This window comes from Limulus polyphemus, unplaced genomic scaffold, assembly GCF_000517525.1.
Source record: "Limulus polyphemus unplaced genomic scaffold, Limulus_polyphemus-2.1.2 Scaffold377, whole genome shotgun sequence".
Classification (NCBI taxonomy): Eukaryota; Metazoa; Arthropoda; class Merostomata; order Xiphosura; family Limulidae; genus Limulus; species Limulus polyphemus.
The window spans coordinates 72,119-85,786 of record NW_013665987.1 but is presented as its reverse complement, the minus strand read 5'-3'; the positions used below and the strand labels follow the sequence as shown (position 1 = coordinate 85,786).

The 13,668-nt window shown below is 31.9% G+C and overlaps 1 protein-coding gene across 1 annotated transcript in view; it reads left to right on the top strand.

The window, feature by feature from the left end:
* Positions 1-1,633: 1,633 nt before the first annotated feature.
* LOC106457818 overlaps positions 1,634-13,668 on the top strand; it is a 25,429-nt gene continuing 13,394 nt past the window's right edge. The window contains exons 1-4 of the mRNA XM_013917268.2: positions 1,634-1,735; positions 3,636-3,820; positions 9,773-9,926; positions 11,625-11,791. Coding sequence (XP_013772722.1) covers positions 3,653-3,820; positions 9,773-9,926; positions 11,625-11,791 — 489 coding nt within the window. The 5' untranslated portion in view covers positions 1,634-1,735; positions 3,636-3,652. The remainder of the gene's footprint in view (positions 1,736-3,635; positions 3,821-9,772; positions 9,927-11,624; positions 11,792-13,668) is intronic.

The window sequence follows — 13,668 nt, the reverse complement described above, 5'->3', positions numbered from 1 at the left end:
GGAGCCCACACTTCCACTAAATAGTCAAGCAGTAGAAAGCCAGCTTAAAAGAGATGACAGGCTATACATTTTAGTTTAAACAAGTGAAACCTGGATCAGATCTAGCCACTGATCTGTGAGAGAACTGCAGTCTCTTTGTTCATGCATGGTATGGAATGCACACAGTTGAAAAATTGTGATTTTTAGAAAATACAAAAAGACTTAGAACTCCACACAATTTCATGATATATGAGTAATTGCCGTGTAATTTTTCCTGTCAATGGCGACAGGCTTGTAGTGAATAGACAAGCTCAACTATGCATCAGTATTGGTGTTATAACTAATTATGTGAGTATTATTACATAACTTGTCCAGAGCATAAGTACTTTAGGTACAGATAGCTTAAAACTGATCAGCAGATATTGCCGATGTATCAGATAATTTGCAGCTATGAGGCGAAACCATAAAATATTGACCAAGTTGAATATACGGAAAGTTGACTTCATTAGTGTATGTAGATGATGATGATACAATTCTGTTTAAAATACAAGTGGTGTTTTAAAAACACAATGCTGCGTTTGTAAATATATTTGAGACACACTATTTTCTTGTTAAAATGTACGTCATGCTTGTTTAGGCAGTTATATCTCCAAGAGCAAGATACATTCCAGTTAAGGTTTGTAATTGTTGTGAGCCTGTTTGTCACCAATAGTAATTGTAAAAGAGAAAGAAAAGGTTCTATGTGGATCTTAGGTCGGTGAACATAGTAATGCATATTCACTGCTTAGTGGGGGTAAATGTTTAAATGTATTTGGAGGAAATCTACTGGATTAAAAAGAGATATTTCATTAATTGCGGATATGGATGTCGATAACTATGGAATTGGAGCAGTACAATTACAAATACAAGATGGTGTATAGCGTGTTATGTTTTAAGATACACAAGCTAACTACTAACATCTGCTAGTTTTAATTTTTCAATAAAATTGTTCCCACTAGCTGGTCTTGTTGTTGTGATTGATCCTTCTTTGTATAGGCTAGGTTTGTATGAATTTCTGCCACTTTTGTTTTCCATTGAGCTCTTGCACTGTGGATGGAACATTTGTCTTTTTTTTTAGATCTAACTTTCAGCAACTAATATTCCTTCAAAATACTGGATTCACATACCTTTTTTTATTGAGAAGACCCGATAACGGTGTACTTAACTTATCATTCGAATGCCACATTGGTAGTAGGAATGTTAAAATAATACATCACAATAATAATTGTGTATCTTAGCATTTCTACTACGCCTTATGTTATACACTTTTTTAAATAGAAAATCATATTGGAAAAGTTAAGCAAAAAGTATTACTTGTATTATTGAGACTTAATGTCACACCTACTACCAATTAAAGGGTCGTTTTATTTGTTTATCAATTTAATAACTGAAGATATAACAGTTCGAGCATGGCATTAATAAATGTAAGGTCATTTTTTTATCTTTTTAAATATAAGGATGTTTATTGTATTTCTTTCATTTTTTATATTATCGTAACTCTAGGTATTCAACCTTAATTTTGAAAGCATGTAAGCTTCCATTGTATAATGCCTTTGATTAAATCAGTTTGGCACAAAATGGCTCCAACAATGTTATATTATTTATAATTTTGTTAGTATCTATTGGCGACACCTCAGAGAGGGTCTATTAACCACGCTTTATTGCACGAAAGCCCACGGGATAACTGTTAAACTTAAAGTGATGTAACGAGGAGAATGTGAGTAAAAAATAACTTCTTTTACTAATTTTAGTTGAAATTTGAGACAGTGTTTAGTGTGGACCTATTTTTTATAATGATATTATTTTTCATTTACCTGAAATACAAAGATGATATTTTGGAAATGGTCGAACAAGGCATTACGATTACTACTACTAGTAGTACTATCTGTATCACTATCACACTGCTTCTGAAATTTGAAAATGAAATGATACTGATAATGATATACAATGATAGTCATTAGAAATGTTTGATAAAATTCAAAAGCTCGATTACGTTTTAGTGACGTGAAGAAATCTTTTAAAAGCCTTTTCGAGAATAAGCATTAGAGAAAGTTAGTCTTATTTATACTGAAACCTACTACATGGTTGATTTTAGTGACGTGAAGATATCTTTTAAAAGCCTTTTCGATAATAAGTATTAGAAAAAGCTTAGTCTTATTATTCATACTGAAACCTACTACATAGTTGATTTCACCACATGGCTGCTAATAAAACTTAAAAGGGATTATGCAAGTAGGTTATAAATCAGTTTTCTGATTTGTAATACTGTATCACAACTGGCTTTCTATGGTCATATATAAAAATAACAACGAACAGTGATAATGCATTTCAATATTATTTTGGGTACTTGATAAGTATTTATTGATTCACCAGACATTGCATGATCTTGCAAACAAATTGTTTTTTTAAATTAAAGCAAAGATATTAATTTAAATTTATGGTAGTTACTCTTAACTCAGATACACTTAACTGTAGCTGTCATGGAATTGAACTGTTTTATTTAGAGGTACTATGTCTTTTTAGTAAAGGAATAGCAGCCTTATTGAACATCTGAAACATTTTTGTGAGTAAAATGTGTAAAGATACTAAATATTAGAAATCAAATGTAACCTTAAATAATAAAGTATGGTTAAATTGTGCTAGTGTTTTATAAAAGTGAAATTTTAGTTATAAAAATTATTAACATGGTATTTCGTAATGTAATTACTGTAAAAGCACTCAACAAAACAATTCAAATGGATGAAATCCATTAGGCTTTCCGTGAACTTTTACAGTGAGTGTTACTCAGACTAAAATCCATTTTAAAACTTGACTCCTTCCCAAACAACTTTATAGATTCTACCATTAGTAAGATTGTTCAACAACTACCACTGTACAGGTCACTGAATTATGATACCCCAAAGCTCTGAGTAATGATCTCTTCACAAACAGGTTCATACTCATGAATCTTTAAGAAATTAAATGACATAACCATAATCTATCCACAAATTCAACTTCAATATGTGTTTAAACTTTTTGTTAATTCAAACTTTTTTTTCAAGTTTAGAGATCTGCAGTTGACCATCTTATCTTTTGAGGCTTCAAAAATGTTTACATTTTCATGCACTACAAAGCACAAAAAATATAATAATTTTAAGTTTCAATTATGTAAAAAGTGAATGAGTTTAGCTTAGAGCTTTACAATAATTTTTTGCAGATGAAAATCTATAAGTATTCGACACTTCTTAGAAATAAGAATCATTGTGAAATAAACAATAAAGAAGTTTACAAATGCAAATTAAGGTATGAAATAAGGATTGCAATGTCTCTCTGCTGCTACAGTTTTCACACAAAAAAAACAAATATAATTTTTTCATGTCCTTTTTTAAATTTATTCTTGCCACTTCTCCATTATTCAACTATTAGTTTCAAGAATATAGAAAGCTCTGTCTTTATGAATTGAACATTTTTTTTTAATTTTAGGTAGTAAAAAGTTTGGTAGATGGAAAATAATTATCATTGTCCATGTATTAAAAAGTATGTAAGGACTAGCATTTTATGTGGATGTTTTTAGTTTTAGTGATTCATAATAACATTTTATAAGCATTTTAGTTTAAGCAGTTTTTTTTCTGTTTTAGTTATTTACATAGCAAGGATGCCAAAAAAGCGTGGAAAATATCAGAAACAAAGTAACAGTGCACAAAATGACAAGTTTATGTATAATCCGAAAGAGGAGATAGAAACTACAAAAGAGAAGAATGTGACAAACTCAAGCCTTGAAACATCAGTTTGTACCAATGAAGAGAAGACTGAGCCAATGGAGGTAAGTATTAATTTTGTAAAGAATTTAGTGATATATATTAAAGGGAAGAAAATTGTGTTAGAGTGCTAATAACTAGGTTTAGTTTACAGAATGATAAACTCCTGGGCCAGATGATATCCTCCCAAGGGTTTTGGGAGGTTAAGGATTGGATATGTGCACCACCTGCTACCATTTTCTTAAATTCTCAAGGGAAGTTATAAAAATTGTCCAAGTAATTATAGGCCTATTAATCTTACATTAGTGGTGAGAAGAAGTTTTTTGAAAGTCTGATAAAAGACGCTTTGCAAAATCAGTTAAAAAAAATTTAAATTTTGTTAGATAGTCGGCATGGTTTCACTAGAGGAAAATCTTACCTTACTAATCTGTTGACATTCTTTGACTTGAACCATCCAAACAATTTACTGTTAATAGTAGCAGAGCATATAGGATTTTAGGTTGTATCTACAGAAATATTGAGTATAAGTTTAAAAGAGGTTATCATTTCATTGTATAGGTAATTGTTCAGGCCACATTTAGTGTATTCCATTCAGTCTTAGGCCACTTACCTTAGGAAGGATATTGAATTGTTGAAAAGGGTTCAGAGGAGGGCTACTAGTAAAAGTTGTCATACGAAGATAGGTTGAAATCTGAAGGAGGTGCAAACCTTGTTTCATCAGGAGTTTGCTTCTTACATGAGGCTTGAGCCACCTTCTCCACAAAGGCTAGCACCTCTTCAGGCTGATGAGAATGTTCAGGATGAGGATGATTCAGACAGCCTTTTTCTTGCTCTTTCTTTTGCCATATGACCATGTCCAGCACCTTTGGGAGGAGGTTTAACCTTCTACTCCTTTCCTCCAATTAATTACACAGGTTTGTCACATTTTGAAGGTTTTTCTGTTTCCTATGATGCCTCTTATTCCCTTTTGTGTAAGATCCCTAATTCGGACTATTTGTAGTTTTCCCTTTCACCTGAGATTAAGATTCATGTACAATGATTTTTATCAAAATTAAGTTTGGGGTTAGTATGCCTCGACCCCCTCGATTTGCTGACCAACATGCTTTAACATTCCACCACTCTTCAAATCTTTATTTGGATTCCCAATAACTAGATCCACTGTTATCCCTCTGGGGTTCTAATCCTGAGGCTTCTGTATCATTTTCACAGGGACAATTTTCAAGTAATTGCCTTACACTTGGTAACATTTTGCATTAGCTTTCCTCTTTGCACCTTTGTCCAAAGTTTTTATTATTCTCCTGACAGTTTTTCAGAGGATCTCAGATCCCTTCTGTGGTCAACTTTGGTGAAGCTCTCTTCATTGTCTCTTAATCTACTTATGTGGTTGCTTTGTTGTTGGGACTTGTTGGGGAGAGATGCACTGCTTGCAGGGGTTTGTTTCCCCTCTCTTTCCTCATGGACTTAAGGATGACTGTTTTTGCATGACACAATTTTTGGGGACCCATTCTGATTCATTGAAGTTCCATGTTGATGTGATCATGTTGCATACTTCCCTATCATCCTTTGCTAATCGATTATCCCAACTTTCCTCTTTCACAGCTCCTGATCCTCTTCCTGCTTCCACTCCTTGTCCTTTACACACATTTTGATGTTATCCATGTTTTGCCTTTACTTGTCAAGAACATCAATTGTGGTATAGGTGACTACAGAGTAGGGTCAGGTCCAATGGGGGCCAGGCTCCACTGCTTTGTTGACACTTGGGAGACCTTCACTACCAATCTGTGAGTCTTGTTAGAGGGTGTTTCTCTTCCATTCTGGTCACCACTTCCTCTTTCCTTTCCCTCCTCCAAGGGATCCTGTCTCAAGCGATCATCTGTTTGAGGCAGTGAGAGATCTTTTTCTCAAGAAAGCTATTGAGCCAGCATTTTCCAAGAAAACTGGGGATTGATTCCTGTGACTTTTTAGGAAATTGTGCATTGTGGAAGTGTCAGAACTAGGGTAAAATGGTTATGGATATTGTGTGGTGTAAGCTGACTCATAATTTAGTCATCCAAACACATATATGCTTCATTATTAACAAACCAATTGTGATAGATGTACTACAGCAGATTATCAACAAATACTTGGCAAATACAAAACCTATTAAAAAAAACCTAGACTTAAATATAACACCTCTAATTTAAATGACAAAAAGTTGTCACAGAGTTTGTTTCTTGTTTTAATATTTTGTTGTGCTCCCTCTGGCTGGCTTTAGTAACTGCTTGACACTGCCATGGCATAGAGTTCATGAGGGACTGAATGTAGGTAGAGGTGAGTTCATGATGCCTTGATGCTTCTTGGTTTCTTCTCTTGAACTTTTTTACCCATTACCTTCAAGCAGTTTTCAATAGGGTTGATATCTGGGCTATTGCCTGGTTAACATAGTGTCTTGATCCTCTCCCTTCAAAGATAGTCTTTCATCTGAAGCAATGAAGTAAAATCTAAGATGTCTTTTCAATACACATAGAATGAAATTTCCTCTTTTATTTCCCAACTACTTCATAGAATGCATGAATATTACCCAATCTTTTTAGCCTTGTAGCATAGAGCAGTCATCCTAAAATATGCACTGATCAGCTCTGTTGAAGTGTTTACGAATTGTTGGCTTTAACCGGGATTAGGATCTCGACATATTTGTCAGAATTGATAGTGCCTATTACAAGATAAAGTGTTCCCACACCCTGACTAGAAATTCATTTCCTTATTATCTGACACTGTTGATGATTGACATCAACATTGTGTAAAGTGCTTCCCATCAGACCTGTGCAGGTTGAACTTTGATTTGTTTGAGGAGATCACTTTGCTCCACATTAATTAAGTCCAGTTAGTATGCTCCTTTGCTTAGTTGAGCCTCATCTTGTTGGTGAGGAGTAGTTTCTTTCTTGACCATCTTGCTGGGAGACTGGCTGAACAAAGGCTAGGGCGGATGGTACATGTGGTGACAGTGCCTTCTAAGGTTTCCTGCCATGCTCTTTTGAGATCTGTGAACAACAGTTGATGATTCTGCAGGCTCACACACTTCAGAACATGATCATCAGCTGCTCTACCCCTACCTTTTCACCACTTCACACAAACAGTCTCTGTATATCTTTGCACCCAGCAGTTCACAGTAAACTGGTCAAATTTTATTCTTCTAGCAAACTGCTTTACCAAAAGTCCCTCTTTGCTTAGAGAAACAGTGACTGCTTTTTTTCGTGGAGTTCACTCGCAACCAATGGCTATGAGAGCATTACAAGCACATTGTAGTTGATAGGCTTCTAAACTGACTTTCAGTAAGAACCTCTATTTATAGCAAAAAAATGGCTGGTACTATCCCAAACAGCTTATAAAGCTGCTGATGCAATAAGTATCATCCTAATAACATATTTGTACCTAAGACCTCAAAACAGATGGTGATTCCAAAGAAAAGTGTGAAAAAATTGAGTGATTCTGTTTCCACAACTGTAATTCATACTTTTTTAATCATATGTCCTTGTAAAAATGATCAAAATGAATCAACATCTTAGAAATTTATGAGAAGACAGACACAAGTAGATCAGCTATTTGATATATATGAAGACTTTAAATAGACAGAACTGTTGCATAACTACTAAGTGATTTTTCTTATATCTAAGTATGCATCAAACAGTTTTATGGATTTCATTTTTTCAAGAACAGTGAAAGACTACTTGTATATTCTGAAATTTATAAGAATGCTAAACAAAATTTGAAGTTTATAAATTACTGATTTGTTGGTGTCTCTAGATTCTCATCCTTATTTAGATTCAAAATAGTTTCAACTAATACGCAATATGATCTCAAATCTGTCACATTTCAAAATGTAGAACTGCATAAAGTGATTGTTGGTTTTATTGATTATTCCAATATATATATTCATGTAATTAAAAAAACATGAATTCACTGGAAAGCTTAGACATTTTTTAATGTTTTATTTGCTTAATACATATATATTTTTTAAGCAAATTGAGCAGTCTATTCTAACTTAAATATTTTAAACAAAACAAACACATTACTTTTGTTTTGGGCCTCGTGAAGTCAATCGTACACAAAAGAAAAAAGAAAAAAAAAATCCAAGCTTGGATGGTTCTCAGTATTTGAATGCTAGAACCAAAGCATGTTCCACATGTTGGGTAAGACTTTTCATCTTTCTTGATACAATAATGCCTGCTACAGGAAATATTTGGTAGAAAGCACTGGCACTACCAGTTTCATAATCAGTTGTGGTTGAAGAAAGAAATAATGTAAGTTACATACATATATGACTCCTCATCACTAGTACCACCACCAGTTAAAAGTTTACGGCAGAAAATATGACTCATTTTGGGATTACTATAGTGAAATGTCTGTAGGTATGGCATCAATATTTGTCAAACAGGGCATGACAAAGAATTTATTGTAGTCATCAAAATTTCAGTTATTTCTACCACTTTTAAAGCAACAATTTAAATCATTATTGTGATAGAAATTGAATAAAGATGCTATCTCAACCATAAGCCCCAACTAGCAGTATGTATAGTGAGCACTTGTTCTAGCAACAGTTATGAGCGAAGAGAAACCAGTTGCTTCTTGAAAATACAGAATGGCCACTGTTCTTACATCACTACTTCAAACTCCTTAAGTATTGAGCAAGGATATGTGAATGAGAATTACTAACGAGAAAATGAGCATTCAATAAATAAAAGACAGGCTTAATGTGGTATGTTGATAAGAGTGTAGTTTTACATAAATGCAAACCAAAAATACCTATGTCTACTAAATAGTTTTTCTAAAAATTGAATGATAAATGTTTATCAATATAAAAAGTACATTATGTTAAGATGTATATTAAGTTTCCTTAAAAAAGCCTAAGGTTGCTGGTGACTAATTATTTAATAAAAGAATGATTGCTTAGAAAACTGTATATTTACTTACCATACTAAAACTATTTCAGTTCACTTAAATAAGAAAGTAGAATCATATGTTTTGGAAAATATCACAATTAAATGGATATATACACATATGTTACTGATAAAAAAAACATTAATCTTCTTGTTACATTCAGAATGTAGGTATGTCTGTTATGTGTTTGGGTCAGATTGACCCAGTGCAATTTCATACAAATTGAAACAGCTTTGAATTGATGAAACATTATTATTTAGATAACTTTTACTCTTTTATGTTAAACATGAGAAATTAATGTAAACTATCATTATGATAAACTCAAAAATATATTTGATTTCTTCATAATATATGGAAACCAGTTTCGGGTCAAATAGACCTGAAATATAATAGGAAGATTAACAATTTTTGTAATTTGTTATGAAAAATAGAAACTTATTAAAGTTATAACAGTGAATATGTAAACTTTTTTGTAGCAATATATTAAATGCATCTTAGCCACAGCTTGTTCATGGCAGCTGAACCATGATTGGTATATTAATACTATAAATCAATGATCTAGTAACACAAAAATGTTGTTTTTACTTAATTAGACACTCAACATTTTGCTTTACAGTGAAATTAAATAATGATTGGTATCTTAATAAAACTGTTCAGTATCTAAACATCATTGGATAAATAGGAAGCTAGTGTGTTTTTTTTAGTGCTGTCATGTAATACACTCATTATACAATAAGATGAAGCAAGAAATGGTAATAAGCAAACACACTCACTGATTTCTCTGTACTTGTATATTTATGATGAAAGCTTTCAGACCAGCAATATTTTCAGGATTAAGTTTTTTCTACACATTCTTATTGATACTTTTAAGATAAATAATTTTTTTTTCTCATATTTGTTATTGTCTGAAACATCAGATTAATCTGATTTGTACGCAGGTTCATTTTTCTGAAATTGCTTAACACTGCATTGTTGTGAGAGGCTGAAATGATGCATTACCGTTGATGGCAGTTTTAGATTATCTGGAATTGTAGTATGTTTTCTAGATACTTATGGTAACTTGTGTGCTTTCAGCAAATTTCTTTTTTTTTAAACTGTAGCGTACAGACCTAACAGAGACAGGAAGGACCAAATACAGTCGAAGAAAAATAACTAGTAACTGGAATCGTTATGAGAAAAGTACATGTGATAATGAGATAGAAGAAACATATCAGCAGAAGGGTGAAGATTTTGAGGTGATTCTAGGTTTTTCAGGTAAACTTCTTTGCACCTAATGGCAAAACTAAGTCGTTACTTTTTTTTACTTTTTCTGAAATGATACAAAAAGAGATGGAGACAGATTGCTATTAGTTTAAGAAATCTTTTCATAAGATACACAAAGGAATGGGGAAAAGAATTGATTGAAAACTTAAAGGTTTTAAAAATTATGCATAAAACAGATTTTACAGATAAATAAGGCTATCATAAAGGTAAAAAATGAACAACAATGAAGTAAAAATAAAAGATACCTTCAATGTAAGATAGCTGAATTAGATGGATATAAAAAAAAAACTAGTTAGAAAGAAGTCCTAAAGGTTTTGTTATTGAGGGAAAACTGTTTTCTGGTAGTGATACTGTAAAGTTGAATATAAACTAAGAGAATATTTTATTTGTAAAATATTAATATGTCATTGTATATATAATTCTGTGAATTAGGTTCACACTTATTGAAACCATAAAATTGTGTTTAAGATCTCTTTTATACTTAAAATACTATTTCTGTTTTGTTTTTTATTTATTTCATTTTATTGCAGGTTATCTTTGTTCCTAAACTTTTTAGTTAGAAAACAATGCACTCAACCTGATTTGTTAAATATTTTGAATTAAAGATAAAATTCAAATGTCAAATATATTTTAATATGTAATTAACAATTTGTTATTCAGAGGTTGAGTACATTATATTAAAGTGATTTTGAAACCCCACCACACTGTTACAGTCTATATTGTTACCTTTAGTCATGCTCTATTTGACATTTATGCACCTAGACAATAACCATGCAGTGCAGAAGCCTCCATCATGAGACTGTCATTTTCTTGCATGGTTTCCATAATTCATTTTCTTGAGGACAACAGCTCCCAGTGCTTGTTTAAACTCTCTGATTGCACAGAGATCCATAGGTGCTGAATCCAACAATTTAACCAGTATGTTTTCATCTCGTATACCATGAATACCCATTTTGTTCCCCAGCTGCTTAAGTAGTGGTTGAAGGGATATGTCGTGGAAGAAACTTATGTGATATGACCTGTAGTTTTTTCAGGCAGAGATCTTTCATGATAATATTGTATAGTGTTGCTTTAAACACATGAATGGCTTTTGCCACTGACCATTGTGTTCATTAATTCTTACCTTTTACAAGATGATGCAATTTGGTTACCATGGTTGGAGTATAATTTGTTTCAGATCTCTTTCTGGATGGTCCTAGTGCCTCAAGTTGATCCATATTCAGTTGTTTTTCAGTGCTATTAGGTGCAAGGGATATTTCCTTCTGGAAATTCTAAATCCCAATCTTTGAGATCTGAATGTATAAATACTATACATAGGAAAGGACTCTTCATATACTTCCCAAAATTGATCAAAATTTGGTAGCATCATGCTACCTACAAAATGCTAAAAAATATTAAAGTGTAATTGAGATTCATGCCATTCCATCCTGATATTATATCAGCTGTGAGTGTCATATGACTTGCTGATTTGCACATCTAGAATTATTTTAAAGTAACATACTCAAACCTCTGTGTACTTGAAAGGTCCTAAATGTGTTTCAATTATATGTACATTGTTTTATTTGGCTAATTTAAGCTATATGTAATTTTTTGTTTGCCATTATTGTGAGGATAGATCAATTAATAACACAGTTAGAAAAAAGCACTTTTTTTTCATGGAATCAAAATGGAATATTTGTTGAAAATAAGGTGATTCATCCAGCCAGTTGCGCCTACAAGATGAAAAGGAATGGGATGAAGATGTCAATGAACAACCTGATCTTGATCTTCTGAATATTCATTGTGATATTCTTGCCAGTACATTGAAATGTATTCCTTTACACAAGAGACTTGGGCTCTCAGAAGAATCTTTGACGGTATGATAGTAATTATAAGCATGTCCTGTGTTTATAAACCAGTTAGGAATATTATATCATGCTGAAGATAATGTATACAATTTTATGAGGAAGGAAATAAAATTATGTACAACAATAAATATCAAACATAAAATATCCAAAAAGTGCAGACGTGACTGTGCTGGAAATATTGGAAAAGGTAATTTTAGAATAGCATAACTAATTTTTCATTTTCATTTATTTATTATACATATATTTGTTTTATTATGAGAATTATTTTGTATTATTAGTTCACTATATCAATTTTAGGATTAAGCTGGTAGAACCTGGTGAAATATTATTAAGATTACATTCTAAAATATTGAAAGCAGTGAAGGTATCCAACTTGTGATTCATTAAATTATACCCAAAATATGTTTTTGTTTTATGACATTGCTTATATCTGGCTAGATTGATGTATTAAATTAACTATATTATTTACTAGGTTAAGTTTTGGCTCTGATCTACTTAGGTAGCTTGTTTTGATGAGAAGTTATTGATAATGCATCTTAGTTGGCATTTGCTATTTATGTACTATTAAGTGAGCTTCACATTTGTTTGAGCTACAGAAATACTCTATTTTATGCTATTGGTAGTTTGCGTATCATAAATCATCTGTTATACTAGTTTTTTGTACTTTGTTTTAACTTTGTGCCTGTAGACATAGATGTAATTGCTCATTCAAAAAAATTTGTATAAAGTTTACAGGAGGACAGAATCAAGGAGTTTACTCTCAAAAAATTTTGTTTATTCTACCTAAAATATTAAATTATTCGAGGAAAATATTTATTCAACACCACTTAAGGTAAAGGTCTGACTTGACTTTCTGTTAGAGAAAACTTTCCTTAACATTTCTGTGCATGCTTTAAAGTCAAAATATAGTATTATTTTTTAATCTATGACACTTAGTTTCAGGGTACTGTACATTCTTAGCCAAGCTGCATTGATGTAAAATCAGAATGACCCCCCATTTTTTTATTAACCATGAAATCAGAAATAAACATCCTGTGGAATTGAAGTTTTCAGCACTGAATTTTACAATGATATTTTTTCACCTGTGAGGAGTTAGAAGCTTATATACCTTATCAATCAGTTGGAAGCTGTGAAAGAAAATATTATATGCAAAATATATTTTATACTTGCAAACATAGCAGACATTTCTAACTAAAGGCAATTTATGATTACAACTATTTTCATCACTACTTAATTAACTTGTGTAGTAGGAGTCAAAACAAGGTTTTTCTTAATATAAATGTTCTTATATCATTTTACTTCACAGGTTATCGTGTTCATACGTACAGTCAACAAGTTTTCTACATTGTCAGTTTATAGCAATGGGTAATATTTCCAACTAAAATTAACCAAATACAGATGTAAGCAAATCATTTTCTGATATCCTTTCTGCTTTGACCAGAAAGCTAGTGTAATCAAAATTTTTAATGGCAGTACACTGGTTACTACTTCAAAGTAATTTACTACATAATTAACTACATGCTGATTGTGTAAAAAGTGATCTTTGGGTTAAGCTAAATAGTATTGTTATGCTGGATATTCCCCTCATTATGTGCTTAAACTAAATGTGGTCAAAAACTACTGAAGTTTATACTATTATGAACTGGATATCATCCTGGCTAAAAGCTGTCTTGTTGATCTAATGTATCTGTCTGTAAACATGAAAGTATTAGTAACATATTGCATATGCATTAAACCATAGTTCAGTTGAAGGTAATTAGCATGTACATATTAATTTTATCATATTTATTATGTAAAGCTTATGACTGATTTTGTGTAGTACATATACACTGAGTGGTTACAAGTAAATAGACACCTAATTTTTCGTCATTTAACTGATTTATGCT